Consider the following 22,159-nt stretch of genomic DNA (forward strand, 5'->3'; position numbering starts at 1 on the left):
GATGTCTTACCCTCCCTACCCCAGGCACCTTCTAGAGGCTGCCTCAGCCTAGTCCTGTTATTTGGAAACTTCCAGCCCCAGCCTGCTCCTGTTACCCCCACTCCTGGCACCTCCAGTCCCTGAGACACTACTATATATGGCCTAATGTTTCCGCTCCTGTGATTCCCCCAGCCCTTCAGCCTGGGTCCTCCCCATTCCAACCCCAATTCAAGCATCTTCTGTTCCTTGTTCAGTTCATTCTTCAGCATCTCCTCACTCACAGCACTCCTTTAGCTCAAGGCAAGAGTTGCTGGCCCTCCTTTCCCTGCCTGGTCCCTCAGCTCCCTTGGGCTATATATAGCATAGCAATGCCTTAATTTGTGTAGCGCTTCAAGTTCTGGCCACCCCCTCCCAACACAATAGGGAGAAAAAGCCTGAAGAAGGTTGGAAAGGGACAAGGGGGTGCTGAACTGGGACCACCCGGAACGTGGCAACCTTTTCATCTGTTGTCAGGGACCTTCTACTTCTCCCCCAGCCTGCTACCCATTTCCTGACACTTGCTCATTCTGGAGGGAAGAGGAGCAGGCCATGTGCAGGGGAATTCTAACAATCATCTTATTTAACTCTTACAATGATCCTGTGGGGAGATGCTACCTCCATTTTACAGATGATGGCATAGACTCAAAAGACATTGAGTGGCAAAAGACCAAGTATTCAGAGAGTGGTCATTCAAGCAGCTAACTGATCCCATGTCTGCCCGTGGCCTACGCTCCGGATCCATTAAGTCTGCCTGCATCACTCAATTAGACCCTTCTAAATTAGAATGTCTATGAGTGTGACATGACCTGGAAGGAAAAAAGGTTTACTAAGTAAATTACTAATGTAGAAATGCTTAAATAGAAATAATTATTGAAGACTTGGCATAGTAACAAAAATATTATAATTTGTCTTAGCTGTTTGCTGAAGCGATAGTCTACAGAAATCTGTTCTTGAAGTTTTAGTGTGTTCTCAAAAAATGCAATTTTATTTCTTCTATTTCAGGACTTTCCCTCCAGTTTGCAATACTTCTCCCATTAGTCCAGAGCAGTGAGCTTTGATTTTAGGAAGTTATTAGTCTGGTTCTTTCTTCTGTCACTTACTGTGACCCGGAGCAAGACATTTAACCCAAGCCTGTTTTTCATCTGTGAAATGGGGATAATAGTACCTACCTTAGAGAATTGTGAGGATTAAATAAAAATAACCTACTTAAAGCAACTAGCACATTTCTTGCCCCATAGGTGCTCAGAAAATCATATTCTTTTCTCAATTCTGGGCTGAGATGTTATAGGAGCATCAACAGAAGCCCAATAAGGGAGAACCTCTCGAGGAAGTTGAACTTCACTCTGCATAGCTTGGACCCTATTCTCCAAAGGGCTTGGAGTTGATCCTGATTCTTGCTGTCTCATCCAGGCATTTCATCCCCCTGCCTCTGGCCCAGACCATCTATCTCTTGAGAATTCAGGCCACCGTTGGGACCAGGAGAGTGTGTGTGAATGACTGGGAGGAGAGTTCCCATGGACGCTGGGGATATGTGAAGGCCCTGGGGAGCTGCTGTGACCCTGGGTCTTTCCCTAGGGCAGTGAGTGCTGGGGAGAGAAAAGAAAGACTTCAGCTGCTGGACAGATTTCCAGTGCTGAAAAGCCCCTTTCAGATAGACACATGGGGTTGCGGATCTAGGGAGGGAACAAAGGCCTGGGATGGAGTGGGCCTCTCCATAGTGTACTCCAGTCTTTTTCCACTTGCTTATCAACAAGAAGGTTCTTGGGCGCCTGGGTGGCTCAGTTGGTTAAGCAACTGCCTTCGGCTCAGGTCATGGTCCTGGAGTCCCGGGATCGAGTCCCGCGTTGGGCTCCTTGCTCAGCGGGGGGTCTGCTTCTCCCTCTGACCCTCTTCCCTCTCGTGCTCTCTCTCATTCTCTCTCAGATAAATAAATAAAATCTTAAAAAACAAAACAAACAAACAAAAAAACCCCAAGAAGGTTCTTTCCTCCTCTTCTCTGAATCCAGGGTGCCACACTTGATTAGCATTCCTAAGCTTCAGCCTGGATGGAGAGGTTCTGCTTGGCCAGCCTATGGGAAGCAGTCTACAAGTACAAACTCTGGAGCCAGTCAGACCTAGATTCAGATGACACTGCCATTTACTAGCTGTACACCCCTGGATAAGTCTTTTAGCCTCTCAGAAGCTCAGTTTCCGGTCTATGAACAAACTACTAATTACTGTATAGAACAATTGAAAGGCCTGAAATGTAAATACCTCAAATTAGGTGATAATGAAGGTCAATTGTCATCTCTGTCCTGAATGAGCATGAGTGAGCATCTCACCCCCGTAGGCAGTATAAGGAGCACTGGAGATGTGAGGAAGTCCTAGTGGTTATAAACTGGATGCATCTCCTTGGTCCAGAAAGCATTCTTGAAAGGATCAAGACCACAATTGGGAATAGGGTCATTTTATTTACATCCCACATTGTTCGTGTTTGAAGCAGTATAGCTTGCGGGAGAACAGAGGATCTCTCTCGTTTCTTGCCTCTGTATTTCCAGCTCAGTTCTCCGTAGCAAGTCCCTGTTCTGATCCAGCCCCTTACATCCATGAGAATTAACAGACTGAATCTAGTTAAGGGCTCCCACCATCTGATCTTTCATTACTTTCCGGTGCTTGGAGCTTTGGCCTGGAACTCAGCAAATGGGGGGTTAAGACTGATGCCCTGGCCTATCTCCTCCCCTCTCCATTCCTGACTTCAAAGTCCCCATTAAAGCTTGCTTCCCTGACCCTACAGTGGCAGCTCCATCATCAGCTCCTGGCCGGTTCAAAACAGCAGATGCTGAGCCCTGGCCGGACTGCTCGCACTCTACTTTCTAGCCATCTCCTAGGGTAAGCATCAGCATGCTGAGAACCTGTGGGGCTGACAGTCCTTGCTCCTCCAGGAGAGAAGAGGCAACTAAGAATAGAGGTCACCTCATGTAGGGAGTCTGTCTTACGGCCGGACCTAGAAGGCACCGCGTAGGCAGAAGCCCTGGTCTATGGACCAGGACTCTGGGGTTCCGTCTAGTTTGTGATCAGAGCAGATGTTTACTGGGGTTAGCAAGTAGAGCAAGAGGGGTCACCTGCCCAGAGAGGGAGGCAGGGGTTCGGCAATGGCAAAGAACCTGGCAAGAGATGGAAATGTGAGCAGTTCAGGGACCAGAATTAGTTCCATTAGGACTAATGTCCAAAAATCTATGCTAAATTATTCACAAATCAATCTTTGGCTCCGGTGATTCAGTAACCAGAGCTGGGACACTGGGATGGCTCTGGCTCTCTGGGGCCAGATCCTTTTCTGTAGCTCCCTCAGGGAACTGTCACAGATTCAAGGCCAGTGGGGTGCCCAAGCCTCAAGGCCTGTTCCTCCCACCCTCATCTGTGGATTTTTCCAGCTGCTTTTCTTGACCCAAGGATCACATAGGGATACAGATGGAAGGGGGGGAGGGGGAGCAGGGAAAACAATGAAGTCAGAATGAGATGGGGAAGAGGCAAACGTTAGAAAGAGATGGGCGAAACGGCACTAGTGGTCCAGCCATCTGAGACAGGACACTTGGGACAACTTTTCAAGTAGCAGGTGTGTTGGGGCATGGTAAGAGAGGGTCTTAGCAGGCAACTCCCTCCTTTACCCCCAGACTGAGGGGAATCGGGAGTTCTTATTGTGGGGTGCCTCTTTCTAGGACTGCGCTGAAGCCTCAGAGCCCCAGCTGATAACCCTGGGGCCAGATCATGTCTGCTAACAAAGGCTGGTGGGTACCACCTGAGGGCGAAGACAGTGTGTCTCAGAAGTTCCTGAGGAAGACCAGGGAGTCTCCGCTGGTGCCTGTAGGTGAGTAGGAAAGTAAGGAAAAAGGGCAAGGAGGGTCCTTCCCTCAGAGAACAGGTCTCTTAGTCTTTTCAAATGAAGCAGAGAACTCAAGTGTCATACCCACTGAGCAGTCACCAGCCAGGAAAGGAGTGAACCAGCAGCAAAGCTGCCAAGGGACGAAAGGACACGCCTGACAATGAAATAAAGGAATCTGGATGGGTGGAGGTGGTGGCCGAGGGCTTGGGGTGCGGGGAAACACGGGGCATCAACACCTGCGTGAGGAGAGGGAGGAGCAGTTTGGGGTCTCCCAGGGCTTCCTTCAAGGTCTTGGGAGAGTGGGAAAGTAGCTGTGGGAGCCAACAGCAGTTGGAGAAGGGCCTGAGCAGAGCCAATGGGTGTAGGGGGCTCAGAACGGGCTATTTGTACACAGAGGAGGGCTCACTGGAGGGAGGCAGCCACTTTGAAAATGCCACGGAGAGGAAACAACTCAATATTCTGATGATGGTCCCCTCCTCCCGCCATGAAGTGGCAGGAAAGTAGGGGTTTATCCAGATGCCCAGGCTACCTAAGTGAGGGGGTCTGTCATCAGGGGAACCATGTGATTGGTGACTGAGGCCCAACAGTCATGTTCTCTGCCCACAGGCTTAGGAGGCTGCCTGGCAGTGGCAGCCTACCGGATTTATCGGCTTAAGGCCCGTGGTTCCACCAAGATGTCCATACACCTGATTCACACCCGAGTGGCAGCGCAGGCTTGTGCTGTGGGTGCAGTCATGCTAGGTGAGTGGCTGCCAGGGTCCCAGGAGAATACCAACAGAGCTGATTAGGCAAAATCTGGCTGTGAGTCCTGACAGTTAAGGGATGGTGATTTTAGTCCCTGTTCCCTATAGTAAGCTCCACAGCAAGTCTTGGGTGACGCTCTCAAACCAAGCCATTTTCAGGGTTCCTTGTTTTATCTCCTGTCCCGGGGCCTGTGGGGATGGTGCAGTTGGGTGTCGTGAGAGTTTGTTCTAGATGTGAGAAAAATCACATAGCAGAACATATGCTTCTTTTCCTCTCTGGGTCAAGAGGCAGGCAGCTACGGACTAGCTGTGTGACAGTGGACAAATCCTTCTCTGAGCCTCAGTTTCCCCATGTCCAACATGCTGATAAGCACCCTGGCTTGCCTACCTCAGAGGTTGCTGTGAGGTTTCTCAGATAGGTAATCTATGTGGAAGGGCTTTGTGAACTGTCAACGGGGTGTTTGCCTAGGCCGTGTGGTCAGGTGCTCATGGCAGCTGGTGAGACCCAGAGCAAAAAGATGAGCAGAGAAGCTGGACTCTCAGGGGAACGGCTGGAGTCAGACTCCTGGGAGAGCCAGAGGATGGGTGCAGGGTTTGGTGTTACGGGATGTTTTCCCTTCTCCTTCCTGCAGGTGCTGTGTACACGATGTTTAGAGATTACATCAAGAGAACAGCACAGGATCCCGGGGAGAAGTAGGACTCTGTAGAGCCTGGGGCCACCAGAGCCTCCTCCACCAATCCCTGGTACGTTCCTAATAAAGCCGTTTTGAGGAAAATGACGTCTCTTCTTCACATGGAGGACAGCAGAGAAAAGGACCAGTAGCGGGGTGGGTGGGTGGGTGTTAGTTTTAGAGAAAGGGCTAGAAATCAGAGTTCTGGCCCCCAGCTCCAGGGCAAGGGAGGTTCTCCAGAGGCAACAGCTTCTGGTTCCAAAAGCCTAACACCTCCAAGGCCAGCCCAGGTCCCACCCAGCAGCAGCAGAGTAGAGAGGCAGGAAGGTGGAGGCAAGAAAGTGGCCTCAACGTTCACGGGAGCACTGAATTGAGAGGCAGGCATCCCTCCCATCACAGGCTGCTGCCCTGGGGACCCAGGCAGGAAGACTGCAGCTGGGAGAAGAGACACAGGAGACAACATATATTCAGGACCCAAGTGCCAGGGCCAGATTGTGTTGGAGGGAAGGGGACAGGGGTGGGGATGAAAGGAACAAGAGCAAGGCAGAGGTCAGAATGTTCTGTTCACTTAAAAACCATGTCTAAGGTCAAACTTGTAAAAAAAAAAAAAAAATTCCACGTAAATCCTGAAGACAGGGCCCCTTGGGGTTAAACACTTTGTCCCCTTCTTCTCTGAGTCCAAGCTCCACTCTGTTCCCTGGGAATGGAGCCAGGCAGAGGCCACAGAGGAACCAGGAGGCCAAATACTCCTCCCTTGCTGGGACTCTGGGTTGGAGGGTTTGGGGTTGTTAAAAATGGCCACAGCAGCTCTCAGATGCTCTCTGACAACATGGAGTCCGGGTCACACCAGGTCCCAGCTTCAAGTCCAGGATACAGCCCGCTGCAGGGAGCAGGGCTGCCAGGAGTCCCAGCACTCACATGGGGTAATTGAGCACAACATCCTGCTTGGCGAGCTCCAGCAACATGGGATCATCGAAGAACTTGCTGATGCTTACGTCCTCACTCAGGCCCTGCAAAGAGTGGGAGCGATGCAGGAAAGAGCCCTATGTGGTGACCAACAGAGCTGAAAGGCCGTCCGAGACCTGTGCTGGAGGGGGAGGCTGATGGGGGTGGAACTTGGGTCCAGCTATTTCAGGAATCGCCACTGGGGAGAAGGTGCCCCCTTGCCAGCCAGACTGGTGGCCCGAGGCCTATACAGACTGCACCTCTCTGCACTGTGCAGTGAACTGCTCTCAGTCTTTGGGAGAAAGGTCCCAGAGGAAGAAATGAAGAGATCCAACTCCTGCCAAGAGCCCTGGGGACTGAGGGTTGGCCATGGGCCCCAGGGACGCATACCTTCCTGCGACGGGTTTTGATCATGAATTCCCGGGCCAGGTGAGGAGCAGGCTGTGGCTCCAGGGGACGGATGACAATGCTCTTGTCCAGAGGATCGCCGGGTACAATCTGAAAGGTAAAGTGATGGTCTAGGACTCTTCTCTAGGATATTAGAAATCTCACCTGAGAAGGGGAACAGGCCAGAGGGGAACGGCTTTGAATGGGTGGGAGGGCACACTGGCCAGCCTGCACCATTTTCTCACCTGCCAATGGTGGAAGACAGACAAGGAAAAGGCCTGCCCTTGGGTGTGAGTTCGCAGATCAGTCTCAAAGCCAAAAGAATCAATGGCGGGGATGAAAGCTTTGATGGTGTAGAGAGGGGAGCCTGGGATAGGTGCATCCTGAGTCACATGCCCCCTGTGACAGAAAAAGAAAGGCTGAGACCTTGTCCTACAGAGACCAAAAGCAAAGAATCTGGCCCCAAATGTACCATCAAGGAAAGTTACCATCAAGGAAAGAATAACCACAATCATGCTATAGTGGGCAGAAAAGGCTTGGGGCCCTCAGTGTCATTTCCTGTGGCTGTCAAAGGGGCAGTGACCTCTAGGCAAGAGTGGAAACGCTGACGAGACAAGGTCCTATAGACATTCCCCCCACTGACACATTTCAGTACCTTCCCCAAGGGCTCTCCAAGGAGAGAGGGCCCAAGAAGGAATCTCAAAATTTTTATCTGCAGTGAAGCTGGGGATTGCCTCAAATCTTTCCCATGTCCTTCTGAAAAACCAGCTCAGTTGGTTTTTAGGAGCAGAAACTGTGCAGGAGGCCCATCTCCTCCCCCACGGGAGCCCAATAACTTCTTGCTGTGCTCCTGCTCTCTGCACCCTCCCTAACATGCTCTGCTGGTGGCTCACCTGCGCCTGGCCAGGACAGTGTACACAGCAGAGACACAATCCGCAGGGGCCTGGACCTCCACAAAGTAGTAAGGCTCCATCAGGCGAGGAGTGGCCTGCAATGGGGGCAATAAGAAAGGCTTCCTCAGCTTGGGGAAGGCTGAGGACTGAGGATCCGGGTAAAAAAAAGGCTGGAGGGACTGTAGTCCTGATGCCCCCAGAGGCTGGACCTCCACTTAATGTCCTGGAGCAGGTCAGCCCCACCACTCACCATGAGGAAGGCAGAATAGACGACTCTCCTTGCCGTGGGGATGATCTGGCCCCCGCCCCGGTGCAGGGGCTCTTGGGCAACCACTGCATCGAGGATCTTAAACTTGACATTTCGAATCACTGAAACAGAGATGGGGGAGCTGCTGAGTGAGGAGCAGTTGCAGGGCTAGTCAAGGGCCCAAGGGCAGAGCAGCAAGGAGTCTCTAGCTTGCACGGCAGCTGTCTTGAGGCCACAAAAGATATGGCTCACAATCACCCTGCAAATGGGTGTTCTGATAGGATGCCAAGGCCTACAACAGAGAACGGAAGTTAAGCACACATTCTTTGTGTTGGTTTCAGGTCATGCTCAGGCATCGTAAAGGCTTCCTAGATGTGTATGTGTTCTTCTTGCAGATATTTAATAATTTTTGAATGTAGAATAAGTTCTAGGAATTGCATATTTCTTCCCACTAAATCCAATCGTGGTCTATAAACCACTCTGATCCCACCTCCCTCCTGATACCTCTCCTCGAACACATTCCTTCTCAGGACTGAGGAGCAAATGTCAGCCTAGAAGTAACTTCATTTCGGACGTCCCGAGCAATAGCACTAGGACAGGGAGGGAGAGGAGGAGAGGACGCTGCCCCAGGACAAGGGATGGTCCCGTGTGCCCCGAGCTGCTTCTCCTGCCAGGGCCCATAGATGAGCCTAGCCCACCCCACACGCCCAGGCATGAGGACCCTAGAGGGCTGGGCAGGGGAGGCCGAGGCACGGGTGGAACTTACGCTCATCACAGAGGGGCCCCTCCCGGGTTCCCCACTGGAAACCTTGAACGATGCTGTCCTTCACTGAACCAAGAAGAGCCTTGTCCACCTGCACAGAACACAAGGGCACACGTGAGCAGCGACTGTGGCAGCAACCAGAGTTTAGAGGGAGGAGAAGGTAGGTATACTGGTAAGAAGATTCACCAGAAGCCACAAAATACTTTGGGGAAAAGAAGTACACTTTGTAGTTTCTTCCACTCAACGGTGAAGAAACCACCCCAGTGGCTCCCATTAGTTCTGCTGTACCTCAGAGGGCAGGGTATCATCCACCAGGATGTTGGGGCCGGTGGCATCAGGGCCGAAAGCCCAGATAGAACGTGCAGCCAGCAGATCCCAATCATACTTGGTCTGGAAGAATTCTCCCAGTTTCTTCCTGCAGGGGAAAAAGGAGACAAGGAGGTATCCAGCAGCTCTGCGGTTACTGCCTGCTGGGGTCACAGATCCTGCCTTCCTGGAGGACAGTTCACTTCCCAGGACAGGTGGCATTAGAGACTGGGCGGGCAGGCTGTGGCGCCTCGTCTCCTTCCAAGCCTTGGAACCACAGCCACATTCTCACCTGTTCCAGGTGATCTGGACCACCTCATTCTCTATGTCCTCGGCGAGGCCCTTCTCAAGAGGCTCGGCAATCATGGTGATCTTGTTCCTAGTCAGACAGGACACGGGTAATGATGAGGATCAGCAGGACTCAGAGAAGGCGCATTCCTAAGAAAAGGCTGGCAAGGCAGTGACACCAGTAGAAGCCAGATGGGCCAGAGTAGAGCAAAAAGGGTTCATCTTCTGTCTTCTTCATTCAAATCTACCACTCTTTTAAAAAAGTGAGGTCTCAGGGCGCCTGCCTGGCTCCCTCAGTGGAGCATGTGGCTCCTGATCTCAGGGTCGTGAGTTTGAGCCCCATGCTGGGTGTAGAGATTACTTAAAAACAGAATCTTAAAAAAACAAAAAACAGTGGAGCTGCTGCTAGGGCAAGATTTTAAGACGATCATATTACAAAGAAAGAAGTGGCAACGTGGACACTCATCCTTGGGGTACTTTTGGCAAAGAATCCCACAGCATCATGTCTCCAGGCCTAAGGAATGAGAGTGCTGGGGTAAAACTCCAGCATCCTAAGACCCCATCCCAAGACTCAGGGGGTCTCTGTTTCCACAGCGCTTGTGATTAGGGTGGAGTGGCGCAGGGAGAGGAGAGTGTCCCCTGTCAGTCCCAGGGTCACTCAGACCCCCAGCTCACTTCTTATTGGGCGTTTCAGCAAAGCACTTGAGGGAAGATGTTTCCACCACCGTCTCACAAAACGTGACAACAGGGTCAGCCACCTGGGAAACAGAATAAATTGTTAGGCAAGGTCTCGATTTGTTGGAAGGACAATCTTCTGCCAAAGGGAATTCTGAGGTCCCCTTGGCATCACCCCTGCAGTAACACCCCGTTCTTAATCAGCATCAGCAACAAGTCCCATAGTGGGCTAAAAGTCCGTACCAGCACTAAGTAGCCTGAGAAAGCATAGCTGAGTGCGGAGTTGGTGTTCCTCAGCCAAGAGTTAAGTGCAAGTCGAACCTGGGCCTAAATGATAGTCCCCCAAGGTCTCTTCCAACATCTGTTCAGCCAGCCCCCCACCGCTCACTGAACAGCTCCCGTGGCTGTCACAGCGGGCACTAGGGACTGCCTGGACCTGCCAGGTCCCTGTTCCATTCTGAACCCCTGGCTCTGGGTAGCACAGCTCCTCCCTGAGGCTCCCACACGGCCTGCTACCGGGGAACTCAGTATCTTCTAGAGCACCAGTCCTCGGCACATCAGAAGGAGCATCTAAGACAGGTACGTAAGGGCACTCACTCCCACCACCACAGGAACTAGGAGAAAATGTGTGTACCAAGAAGGCGCACTTGAACTGAGGGGCCACATCATGACCTGACAGCAAACCCAGGAGGGCCAGTCCTCACTCCCTGAACGATCCACTGAGCCCTAATCACCAAAGATGGGTTGTGTAACAGTTTTCTTAACAAAAAACCAAGAATCATTTTGGCTTGGGAGCCTTGACTTTAAACGTATGACATTGAGAATAACCCTGCAGGAAGGGGCAAACCAGATCTCAAATACCTTCCCATATAGGGAGCAACAGGTCATGCTTTTCCCAAACACGTCTCTTCTCCTGGTGCCCCCCCTCTTCCCTCAGGCCTTCCAGGCCAATCAAGGGTTTGGCTGCCTGTAAAATCAGACTGGAGCCATGAGTCAAGCTCCTGGCCGGGCAGGCGCTGAAGAAAGAGGACGCCGATTTACCTTGATGTCGATCTCTGAGTACATCTTCCGCAAGTCGTGCATCACACAGTCCAAGTAGAGCTCCCCAGTACCTAGAATCACATGCTCCCCAGACTCTTCCACCTGAAATGCAACAGCTCTGGCAGTCACAGCCTGGACCTCCTGTGCCAGCAACAACAGCCAGCACCAGAATCAACATGAGACCCCAGGCAGCGGTGCCCGAACCCACTCTGGAAAGCCACTGCTCGGCAGCAGTTCTAGCCTCTTCAAGGACCACTGCGGAACAGGGACCTATGAGTTAATCCTCAAGACATCTGGACCATTCAGCAACAGTGCTACTGGGCATAAGGTCACCAATTTATTTCTGTCACAACCGTTTAGGGAACACCCTGCCCTATGTCTACAGACATAAGTTGACGTTTTAGCCCTGGCCAACTACTCAGAAAAGTATGCTAGAAGGCTCAAGAATGTAGAAGAATCAGAATGACTCACTTTTCCCTCTAGATTTTCTGGAAAAATCAATTCAAAGTGTACTCTCCAGGACACCTCTCTTTCCCATTGAAAGATACTGTGGGATATGAACACACATGTGCACTCTCACTGCCCCCCATGCCCCCATGTCCTGCTTTGGAATGACAGCGGCAGACGGGGATACTTGCTCCTGACATAGGCTGCTGGAAGCACATCAGGCACACCTGGTGGACAAGAGGCCGTGGGCAGCACAGAGCCATCAGCTGGGCAACGGGGCCTGGCAGCTCCCACACACCCTGAGCGTACCTTGGTGGTGAGGGATGGATAGCTCTTGTTGACCTTGCGCAGACCGTCCAGCATCTTGGGCAGCTCTGAGGGGTTGACCGGTTCCACAGCAATCTTGATAACAGATGTGGTGTTGAACTTTAAGGGCCGGAAAATCTGAGCCTGAGATTCAAAATGCAGAAGAATGTGGGCACCTGGACTGAGTAGGCACCAAAGATGCAGAGGTCAGAGAGGAGCAGACCATTGCCCCAACAGAAGCCACAGTGCTGCTTGGAGGCAGCCTGAAGGGCCGTTTATTCTGTGCATTTGGACAGAATAGAGAGAGAGGGAAAGATAAAGGAACTCCCCCTAATTCCTAGCATCCGAGCAGAGTGCAGGGAGAATTGAGCAGGGTCAGATCGAGAACACTGCAGAGGCCCGGAACCAGGAAGTGGTCATGACTCTGGGTTAGTACCCCGTGAGTTCTGTTGCTGGTTGCTCCCGTGTGGTCTGGCTCCGTGTGACCCTCTAGGTTAAACTAATCCAGTTGCTTTTTCAAAAAACTCTACCTCCTCATTGCCTCGGGGTTCAGTTATGGTCGCTGTCTTCACAATTGGTTGATCAACACCTTCAATCAGAACCCAGTTGCCAGCAGGAACACGATTCACCTCAATGTGGTACCTGGAGCAACAGATATGTGAAATAAGGAGGGGTGCCAGGCACTGAGCCAGGCGCAGGGCTGAACCAGACAGACATATTCCAGCAGGGAAGGACACAATAAACAACCAATCATATAACCTCACATATACGTACAGGTAACTCTTGAACAATGTGGAGGTTAGGGGCGCCGACCCCCCATGCAGTTGAAACTCCACGTGTATGTCCTGACTCCTCCCAAAACTTAACTACTAACAGCCTACTGTTGGCTGGAAGCCTTACTGATAACATAAACACAGTCGATTAACACATATTCTGTGTTACATGTATTCTACACTGTATTCTTACAATAAAGTAAGCTAAAAAAAATACTAAGTCCTAAAGAAGAAAAAATATGTTTATAGGACTATAGTGTATTTATTGAAAAAAAAATTACCCACATTAAAGTGGACCCATGTAGCTCAAACCTGTGCTGTTCAACTGGAGTTACAAACTGATTAGCACATGAAAGAAAAGTGCGTGGTATTGTGAGAGGACAAAACAGGAAAACCCAGTTCCAGTTGGATACTAGTGGTAAGCAAGGCACTGCCCAAGGGGTAGAATGTAAGTTAATGCCAGAAGCATCCTAGAAGACACTGTGACTGTCCCAGCTCATCAGTCTTCTGCCTTCTAGGGAACGGGTGGATCTGGGAGAGGGGACGGGGGCTGGCGGCAAGGTGCGGCAGCAATGGCAGGAACAGGACTGCCTCCACTCTGCTTGCTAGCTGAGAAGCCAAGCTTAGGAACTCACAGGCAGCCCAGAGGCCCAAGCTAACTCTGATTCTGAAGATGGGGAAGCTATAAGGGATCCAGCAAAATCTTCTGTCTTGGTCAAAGAATAGTCAGTGGAGGCTGGGAGACAACTTCTTTTGGGAAGGAACATAAAGGTTATGACTTAGGAACACAGAAAAGGAAGAGAGAATTAAGAGTAAAAATAGAAATCCTGTTTCAAAAGTTCATACAAGCCATTCAAAACGCGAAAGCAAGGCTCTTGGCATTATCCCAACAGTAGCTGCCTTTTGGCCCTAGCAACTCTGGGTAGTAAGAACTGAAAGTCAACAGATGTGAGGGAGGGTCAGCTGATCTACTGTAGGGGGCCACGCAGCCGCTGTGCTTCCAAGGAGGACTACTCCTTCCAGCTCCTTGTGGCAGCTCCAGTGACAAGACCAAGGGATGCCTCTATAGGCTGTGGTTGGCGGTACCTGGCCACAGAGATCCAGAGGCGGCCCACGGTGCATATCTGGGAGTCTTCCTCATCCTCCAGGGTGTAGTTCTCCCCCAATACCTTCACAGGCTGCCCAGCGTGGATGGTGCCACTTAGCACCCGGCCGAAGGCATGAAACTGAACTCCATCATCTGTGCTGTACATCTTGGTAGTGTGGCACATCAGGGGACCCTGGAGATGGGGACAGAGTGCAGGCTCAACCACACATATTCCCATGGTAAATACCACGGTCTCTATCTCCCTTGACAGCAATGACATGAGCTCTGGGAAGAGGCTGCCCAGACCTGGAGGAAGATAAGTCAATCTCCTGGGAAAATCCCAAACCACGCCCTACCCCCTGCTTAGTTAATAAATGTCACAGGCATAGCAAAAAAACTCTTTTCCTTTTCTCTAGGGGGATGAGGGCAATGGCAAAGAAAAGTAGGTTTACGATAGCAGCCTGGCACTGTTAACTTGCAAGATTACAAGACGTGCTTGCCCCAAATTCCCGCCGAAGACATAACTCACAATTCTCAACTGGTTGTATGTTTATGCCGAGAAACTCGACTGACTTAGGAATGGCTGGGAAAGACTGTTCTATTTTTTAATTTTTAGTTTTATTTATTGACTTATTTTTAAAGTAAGCTGAACACTCAATGTGGGACTTGAACTCATGACCCCAAGATCAACAGTCACACGCTCTGCTGATGGAGCCAGTCAGGCGCCCCTGGGAAAGATCTTTTTAAAGCCCAAGGCTGACAAGGTTAGCTCCCATTTGTTGACTCTTTACTGTCAGGCACCATGCTGAACACAACTGTAATACTTTCTCTTATTCAATTCTTGTAACAATCACATATGTATTATTACCTTCATGTCATAGACCAAGACTCTTAGAAAGACTGAATAACGTTCCCAAGATCATACCATTAGGCTTTGAATGCAGGTCTGTTTGGCTTTGCTCATGGGGAGTGAGTGGCAAACAAGGGTAGAAAGGCGGCATTCTTCCTATGACCAGACAACAGCATCCCCATACAGGGGGGGAAAAATCAAGACAAATGGGGGCTTTCCCTTACATCAGGGTCACAGTCGCTCATGGCCTCGCCGAGATCAGAATCCACACCACCGGTGTAGGTATGCTCTATCTTGGGCTTGGCGCCCACCTTTGGAGAGGGGATATGCTGCACACACATGTCCACAAAACCTGTGGAGGGAGAAGAGCAAGCCATTACCATACACTCTCACAGGGGGAAGTGAGCAGTGAGTTACGGATGTACTTGTGATAGCCAGAGCGCTAAAAGCCAGAGGACTGATGTTCGGGTCTAAAAGTTATGGCACCACACCTATGTCAGAGAAGAGCAAGAAGCAGGGCTCAGTGGTTCCTTGGAACTCAGCTGACAAAAATTTTCAAGTAGCTCTACCAATCCACGATCTTTTATTGAATATGAGCACTTACTGAGCGTTTACACTAAGTAAGTACCCTCTCTCTTTAAATCTACTTAGAACAATCCCTAAATTGACTCTTTTCCTTTGGCAAACACTGCACACGTCTCTGTTCTATACACGATCCTTTTTTCTAATGGCTAATGAGCCATGCAAGAGAGGACTCCATGAGCACCTTGGGGAAGGCAGATGTGTTTTCAGTTGGTATCTCCTAGGTCAGACTGATGGCCAGCCCATAATAAACTGCTAAAATTATGTACTTGGGAGGATTCAGACATCTAATTCCCACCAGACTGCTGAGGGGGCCCTTAGACATTACCTTTCCCGCCTCACTTATTTTACAGATGAGAAATTGAGTCACAGAAGAATTGGGTGGCTGCCCCAGGGTCTCACCACATGGAAGGGTCAGGGCCACAATAGGAGCAAGACTCAGGTCTTTTCTCAACTGGTCTGGGTCTTGTTCTACTGTATCACCTGCCTTCCCTGCCACTCAAATAGAGGAGACAGGAGCTCGGAGGAAAGAGAAATCGGGCCTGGTGTTTTCCCCACTACTTCCCATCACTCCTGAGTCTATCTTCCTAACACCCTGGCAAAAATACTAGAACCTCAGAATCTGCTTCCCCATCTCCTTTATTTAAATGCATGCTCCTCCTGATAGGGAAATTTAATTGCTTCTGTTTTCCAAGACAGACTCCTTGGTACCGTCCACTGAAGAAGACAGCTAGGAAGAAAATCCAGGTGCTGGACATCCCGACTTGCAGTTTCTTTAAAAGAGCCTCACATCTCTGAACACCGCCATGGGATGAGGAAAAGCTCCACAGGATACATGTGGCAGAACATGATGATGGGGATGGGAAAGGGGCCGTGAGCTCTTTTGTTACCTGTGAACTCGCCAAAGAATTTTTTGCAGACCAGCCTGAGCAGGGGGCGGATGTTCAGCTTCAGCTCCTCCTTGGTCAGGTGAATGCCAAGCTCGTCCAGAGTCCTGGGGAGGCTGGTGTCCACGTCACCTACAACCTGTGTGGGTAGCAGACACCACGTCAGCTGTAGTGACAGCCCTGGTGTGGTGCCTGCCATAGAGGGCAAGGGCAGAGGGCAATTTGAAGGGTCACTGCACTAAGTTCTCTTCTACAGGAAGAGCTCTTGGCAAGGACAACTATTTGGTTTCCCAGAAATCTTTGGTACCTACTCTTCAAACCAACCCCGGGTGAAAAGGGCTTGGTTAAATGCCCACACCAGCCAATAAACCTGGACCTCTCAAATGGACCTTCAGTGCTGCCCCCTGGTGTCTGAAAAGCAGCATCTCAGCCCACTCAGGAGATCCTTACCCTACCCTTCCCTATTTTAGAGACTTCTCAGATTTAGAGGATCACTGCACCGGAAGGAACCAAAAAAGGTCACCAGCAGTCCATCCATTGGTAGGGCAAGGCCAAGCTAAATCATCCTTAGCAGACTCAAGGTCTCTACCGAGACAGATTCTATAAATTTCTTTTATTAATCCATTCCAGTCTGACACAGGATACTAATTATTTTTCAGCACTAATAAATTTTAATCATGCTCTTTTGTCTTTTTGCTATGTTTTATTTTTTTGTCAGCTGGAATGGCCACACACATTTTGTGTATGTGTGTGTGTTCACTGTGCCCAGGGCTTATTAAACACTTGAATATTTTATAACTGTCTTGGAAAAAAGATCTATGAAAATTCCCATACAATGTTACCCTTCTACTTCTGCCTTTTATTTTTTTTTTATTTTTTTTTTAAAGATTTTATTTATTTATTTGAGAGAGAGAATGAGATAGAGAGAGAGCATGAGAGGGGAAAGGGTCAGAGGGAGAAGCAGACTCCCCGCTGAGCAGGGAGCCCGATGTGGGACTCGATCCCGGGACTCCAGGATCATGACCTGAGCCGAAGGCAGTCGCTTAACCAACTGAGCCACCCAGGCGCCCTGTACTTCTGCCTTTTAGGTAGCACAAATTCATGTAACGCAACACTATGCTCTCTTCTTCGAAGCATCCCACATGTTTAACTACATCCTTACCACTGTCTGACGCATCCTTTTCTCTTTTTTCAAGTCAGCTCTATGCCCAACATGGGGCTTGAACTCATGACCCAGAGATCAAGAGTCGCATGCTCTACTGACCGAGCCAGCCAGGTGCCCCATGATGCATCCTTTTCAATTTGACAAACATCACATACATACAGGCCCAGAAAAGTCATTAAAAGCAAGCTCATACACCCATTCTGTTAATGGATGCAAAACACTTCATTTGAGAAGTACCATAATTCATTTAATCAGATTCTCATTGGTAAACATTTAACTTATTTCCAGTTTTTCCCCCTGGTGTTGTAAATAATGCTTTAACATATATGTTACATATATGTTAAACCTGAAGTACCTTCTTAATTTGATCTGTAAATCAAATCCCCACAACTGAAATTATTAGTTCTCAAGTGTCATATTCTTTTTTTTTTTTTTTGATTTTATTTATTTATTTGAGAGAGAGAGAATGAGAGATAGAGAGCACGAGAGGGAAGAGGGTCAGAGGGAGAAGCAGACTCCCTGCCGAGCAGGGAGCCCGATGCGGGACTCGATCCCGGGACTCCAGGATCATGACCTGAGCCGAAGGCAGTCGCTTAACCAACTGAGCCACCCAGGCGCCCCAAGTGTCATATTCTTTTGAATAGACAAAATCTTTACACAAATTTCTCCAAGGCCTTTTCCTTCTTCCGTATCTTCTCCCTTCACTCTGAATTCAACAGCATTTAGAGGACTATAGTGTTCTAGATCTAGAAGACTGGTGATCAACTAACCCCATACTTAGTAATATGAAACTGAGCAGGTTTAGGGGCAAGGGTAAGTGTGAGTTCACTAGCTTTTCCACCTCATGCTTACAAAGGCAGACCTGAACCAGGCAGCCTGACACACTCACCTGAGCAAGGATCTTATAAAGGGGCTCCAAGATAAACTCCACAAAGCTCCTCTGGGAGCTGCTGGTTGGGGCCTTTTTGGTGAACTTTCGTCTAAAGAGGAAAAAAAAGAGTTATGGGTGAGCCAGCAGGGAGAAGGCATGTCACTGACCCCAAGGGTGAATCTCCTAAGTTCTGAATCTGAGCAGGGTCAAGGGGAAGGAACGTGTGTGTGATCATATTTCCAAAGAGAGATTCCTGAGAGGGTACATGGTTATGACTTGCATGCACACCTAAGCTGAACTGTGAAGACCTCAAGAGAAACAGCCTCGTCCTGTTAAGAGCTCATGAAGCCAACCCACTTAGAGAAGGAAAGATGACTGTCATGGCTAATAACAAAGTAGGTTTTAATCTTAGGAACTCTTTCTCTGTCTTCACTTCCTGGGAAAATGGATCCCCCCTCTAAAGAGTCATTTCCCCATTCTACTTACGTTTTGGGGTTGAAATAAATGTCACCCCAGAGTCTTTTAGCAAATTCCTGGTAGTTAATGTCACCTGTAAGAGAAGATATACGATTATAATCTATCTAAGTACTGTTTGAAAGTCTGTTCCAGGTGCATAAGTGGTTTACAGCTGAAGAATTCTAGCACCTTCCTTTCCAAGGTCCGGACATTTCCTTCTACCCAGGCAGGCAGGCAAGGGTAGAACTGGCCCAAAGTTGACAAGACTACGCTGGAGCCAAAACAAGCACCTAGAGGTGGCTCCATGTCTAGTCCATGTCTAGCAAACAAAAAACTGAGCTATGGACAAGGGTATGGTTTATACTCTTTCCTTTGATAAAACAGGCTCAACTGCCCACATGTTATGCTCTGCAACCCAGTTCCTTCTAGAAGTGCAGCTTAATGGCTCCCTCATTCTTTTTTTTTTTTAAAGATTGATTTATTTATTTTGAGAGAGTGAGAATGAGAGAGAAAGAGAGAGAGAGAGAGAGCGCACATGAGAGGGGGGAGGGCCAGAGGGAGAAGCAGGTTCCTCGCTGAGCAGGGAGCCTGATGCGGGACTCGATCCTGGGACTCCAGGATCATGACCTGAGCCGAAGGCAGTCGCTTAACCAACTGAGCCACCCAGGCGCCCTCCCTCATTCTTTCTTGATCTCTGCTGCCAGTGGGGCAGTCTCCCAGCTGCGGTGCCATGCTAAAGCTCCGACTAGCCCTAAGCCTCTGGAAGGCAGACATCTAGTCCTCTGGAGAGAAAACACCAAAGCCAACCTTTGTCTCATCTTTTACCAATTAATCTTTTTAGTTTGATTGTAACCCTTAATCCTGGTCAGACTGAGCCAAGCAATGGGGGCTTTTAAAATTCAAGATCTCAGTCAAGAGCTCCTATAACAGTCAATTGGATCACTGACATCACCAACTAGCTCATGAGTATTTCTATCCAGATTTCAGACTGTTCTCACTCACTCACGATGGCAAACACGGAATTCATCACCTTTTCCCTACAGCTGTGTTCCCCTTCAGACTGTTCTTTCAGTGAGGCTACCCTTGGCACTTCATCCAGGCTCACAATCTTTTTCTTCCCCACTTTGTTAATTACCAAATTCTTCCCTTCTTTCCCACATTAGTGAAGCTCTCTCCTCTGAATCACTATGTCCATCACACACCTCTACTACTGCACTTAATGTATGGTATAGCATACTCACAGTACTCACAAGAACCAGGCCTAGCGTGCTACAGAAGTGTAATAAATGCTCACTGAAAGAAGGGGTGAACGTCTCTCCAACCCATCTCCGCCTTTTCGATCTCACAGATAACAGGAATCCAATATTTGCAATCCTGTTATCTGAATATTGGTAAAAATGTCTAAATGGGTGTTCCTTCCTGCACTCTCTCCTCTCTCTAGCCTACCTTCCATCAGCTTTGCACACGTCAGCCCACCCCCACCTTTATTTTAATTTTTTAAATGTAACTTTGTGGCATTTTTTCATTTATTTATATGTGTATCTCTCTTTTTCTTTTTAAAGATTTTATTTATTCACTTGAGACACAGAGAGAGAGGGAGCGTGAGCAGGGAGAGAGGCAGAGGGAGAGGAAAAACAGGCTCCCTGCTGAGCCAGGAGCCCAATGTGGGGCTCAATCCCAGGACCCTGGGATCATGACCTGAGCTGAAGGCAGACGCTCAACCATCTGAGCCACCCAGGTGCCCCATATGTGTATCTTTCTTAAGCAGGTTGTGAGAGAGAACTTGGATCCTGGGAAACACCTACAGACCCCAGGATACTACAGGGGCTGGGAAAGTGGCCTTGGGACATGAATTTCATGTTTCGTTTGCTTGAGACTGACTGGGGAAGGAAGCCATCCTGGGACACAGGTTTTTGTTCTGCCTAGGAGCACCGTTCTTACTCAAGGATTTTGGGGTAGGTGTGTGAATACGGGGAACAGGGTGGAGGGTACGTTGCTGAAGCACACAGAGTCAGGAAGCTTTAGGTTGGCCACCATGCACGAAGTCTAGCTCCTGAAAGGAGAATTAGTTGAGGTAGTTGATTTATGCAAGAAATCTTCCCCGTCCCACCTCAGAGCATTCTCTGGATGTTTGACAAAGTAGGGTCAGTGCCTCAGGCTGCTGCGGGGTAGCCTTGTGCAGGTACTGCCCCTGAGGGTTAAGTTCAGTCCACAGCCTATGCATGTCCTTTAGCAAAGCACAGGTTCTGTCCGCAGGTTTATTTTTTTTAAATACTTTGTTCATTTGAGAGCGAAAGAGCACAAGCAGGGGGAAGGGGCAGAGGGAGAGGGAGAAGCAGGCTCCCTGCTGAGCAGGGAGCCCGACGTGGGACTTGATCCCAGGACGCTGGGACCATGACCTGGGCTGAAGGCAGACACTTAACAAACTGAGCCACCCAGGTGCCCCTGTCCGCAGGTTTAAATGGTTGACTAAACTAAAAGAAGAGTATTTTGTGACACGTGCAGCTCATATTTCACTGCTCATAAAGTTTTATAGGAACGTAGTCTCATTCATTTACATATTGTCTGTGGCTGCCTTTGTGCTCTATCAGGGAAGTTAAATAGTTGTGACAGAGACCACGTGGCCTACAGCCCACCCCAATCTTTATTCATTTTTTTTTTAAGATTTTATTTATTTATTTGAGAGAGAGAGAATGAGAGCTAGAGAGCATGAGAGGGAAGAGGGTCAGAAGGAGAAGCAGACTCCCTGCTGAGCAGGGAGCCTGATGCGGGACTCGATCCGAGACTCCAGGATCATGACCTGAGCCGAAGGCAGTCGCTTAACCAACTGAGCCACTCAGGCGCCCCCACCCCAATCTTTAATAGCTCCCAACTGCCTACCGAATAAAGTCAAAATTCCTTAATCTGGCATTCCAAACCCTCCTCAATGTGGTCCCACCCCTGCCTGCCCAGTTTTACTTCAACTCTTCCCCTTGGTGAGACGGTCCACCATTATTAAACAGGCCACGGGTCCAAACCACCTGCCTCTGTGCCTCCTTGCCCAATGCTGCGAGTCTGGAATGCCCAGCTCCCCACTCCCCACCTGTCCACCAAACCCTATCTCCTCCTGCCCAAGTTAATGCTATACATTGTTGTTCATCACTCTGTGGATTTCTGTCTGCCCCCAGACAGTGTTTCTACAAGTCACAGATTGTTTCCCATGCCCTGCCAGATTCCTAGTTAAGATGACAGGGCACCAACTGTGGCAGTACGGTGTGAGAGAAAAAACCCCAAGTAGATTCCGGTCCCAAGCCCATCAGGAGGTTCTGGAACGCTGGGCATGGTTTCCCATATATGAAATTAAGGGGAAGGACTCAGAATCTCTGATATTCCTTCCAGAGCTTTTATATAAGTCCGTACACAGCTTTTCATGATGATGATGTCAGAGCCCTCAGCTGGCTCCTCTAAATGAACAGTGGGTTCCAAGCATGGGTAATACTCTCCTGAGGCTTAGGGCCACCTTCAATCAGAAACTGAATCATTAATACATTGTAGTTACAGAAACGGTCTTGGGTTTTGCTTCACATGCTGTTATAAAGAACATTCAGAAACCTATAAACTAGAACCCTGCTCAGAGGAGTTTCATTTATTGTCCATTTCTCCCTTTTTATTTTTTTTTTAAGATTTTTATTTATTTATTTGAGAGAGAGAGAGACAGCGGGAGAGGGAACACAAGCAGGGGGAGTGGGAGAGGGAGAAGCAGGCTTCTGCTGAGCAGGGAGCCCGATGTGGGACTCGATCCCAGGACCCTGGGATCATGACCTGAGCTGAAGGCAGACACTTAACGACTGAGCCACCCAGGTGCCCCTATTTCCCCCTCTTTAAAAGAGCCAGCTAGGGGCGCCTGGGTGGCTCAGTCG

General features: G+C 49.4%; 2 protein-coding genes across 2 annotated transcripts in view; one reads left to right on the forward strand and one right to left on the reverse strand.

Moving 5' to 3' along the window:
* The first annotated feature begins 2,780 nt into the window (after positions 1-2,780).
* HIGD1B (HIG1 hypoxia inducible domain family member 1B) lies at positions 2,781-5,384 on the forward strand. Its single transcript, XM_025861735.2, has 4 exons — positions 2,781-2,886; positions 3,714-3,862; positions 4,484-4,618; positions 5,253-5,384. The coding sequence occupies exons 2-4, from the start codon at positions 3,763-3,765 to the stop codon at positions 5,315-5,317; spliced, it is 300 nt and encodes a 99-aa protein (XP_025717520.1). The 5' UTR covers positions 2,781-2,886; positions 3,714-3,762; the 3' UTR covers positions 5,318-5,384.
* A 369-nt stretch (positions 5,385-5,753) lies between these two features.
* Positions 5,754-22,159, reverse strand: part of EFTUD2 (elongation factor Tu GTP binding domain containing 2) — a 44,261-nt gene continuing 27,855 nt past the window's right edge. Inside the window, exons 12-28 of the mRNA XM_073889172.1 lie at positions 18,291-18,354; positions 17,823-17,913; positions 15,772-15,907; positions 14,524-14,651; positions 13,449-13,642; positions 12,120-12,231; positions 11,593-11,733; positions 10,837-10,938; positions 9,796-9,878; positions 9,125-9,211; positions 8,815-8,941; positions 8,530-8,617; positions 7,767-7,885; positions 7,517-7,611; positions 6,869-7,022; positions 6,627-6,734; positions 5,754-6,301 (exon numbers count right to left, since the gene is read on the reverse strand). Of these exons, the coding sequence (XP_073745273.1) occupies positions 6,206-6,301; positions 6,627-6,734; positions 6,869-7,022; positions 7,517-7,611; positions 7,767-7,885; positions 8,530-8,617; positions 8,815-8,941; positions 9,125-9,211; positions 9,796-9,878; positions 10,837-10,938; positions 11,593-11,733; positions 12,120-12,231; positions 13,449-13,642; positions 14,524-14,651; positions 15,772-15,907; positions 17,823-17,913; positions 18,291-18,354 (1,925 nt within the window). The 3' untranslated portion in view covers positions 5,754-6,205. The remainder of the gene's footprint in view (positions 6,302-6,626; positions 6,735-6,868; positions 7,023-7,516; positions 7,612-7,766; positions 7,886-8,529; positions 8,618-8,814; positions 8,942-9,124; positions 9,212-9,795; positions 9,879-10,836; positions 10,939-11,592; positions 11,734-12,119; positions 12,232-13,448; positions 13,643-14,523; positions 14,652-15,771; positions 15,908-17,822; positions 17,914-18,290; positions 18,355-22,159) is intronic.

Source organism: Callorhinus ursinus, unplaced genomic scaffold, assembly GCF_003265705.2.
Source record: "Callorhinus ursinus isolate GAN/ISIS: 27379988/994484 unplaced genomic scaffold, GSC_fseal_2.0 scaffold102, whole genome shotgun sequence".
Lineage (NCBI taxonomy): Eukaryota > Metazoa > Chordata > Mammalia > Carnivora > Otariidae > Callorhinus > Callorhinus ursinus.

What these genes read in the sequence shown, in the direction of transcription:
- HIGD1B (XM_025861735.2), top strand. Translation starts at nt 3,763, where the DNA reads ATGTCTGCTAACAAAGGCTGGTGGGTACCACCTGAGGGCGAAGACAGT. An exon ending in GTCTCCGCTGGTGCCTGTAG is followed by an intron (nt 3,863 to 4,483) that starts GTGAGTAGGAAA and finishes CTCTGCCCACAG; the next exon opens with GCTTAGGAGGCTGCCTGGCA. An exon ending in TGTGGGTGCAGTCATGCTAG is followed by an intron (nt 4,619 to 5,252) that starts GTGAGTGGCTGC and finishes TCCTTCCTGCAG; the next exon opens with GTGCTGTGTACACGATGTTT.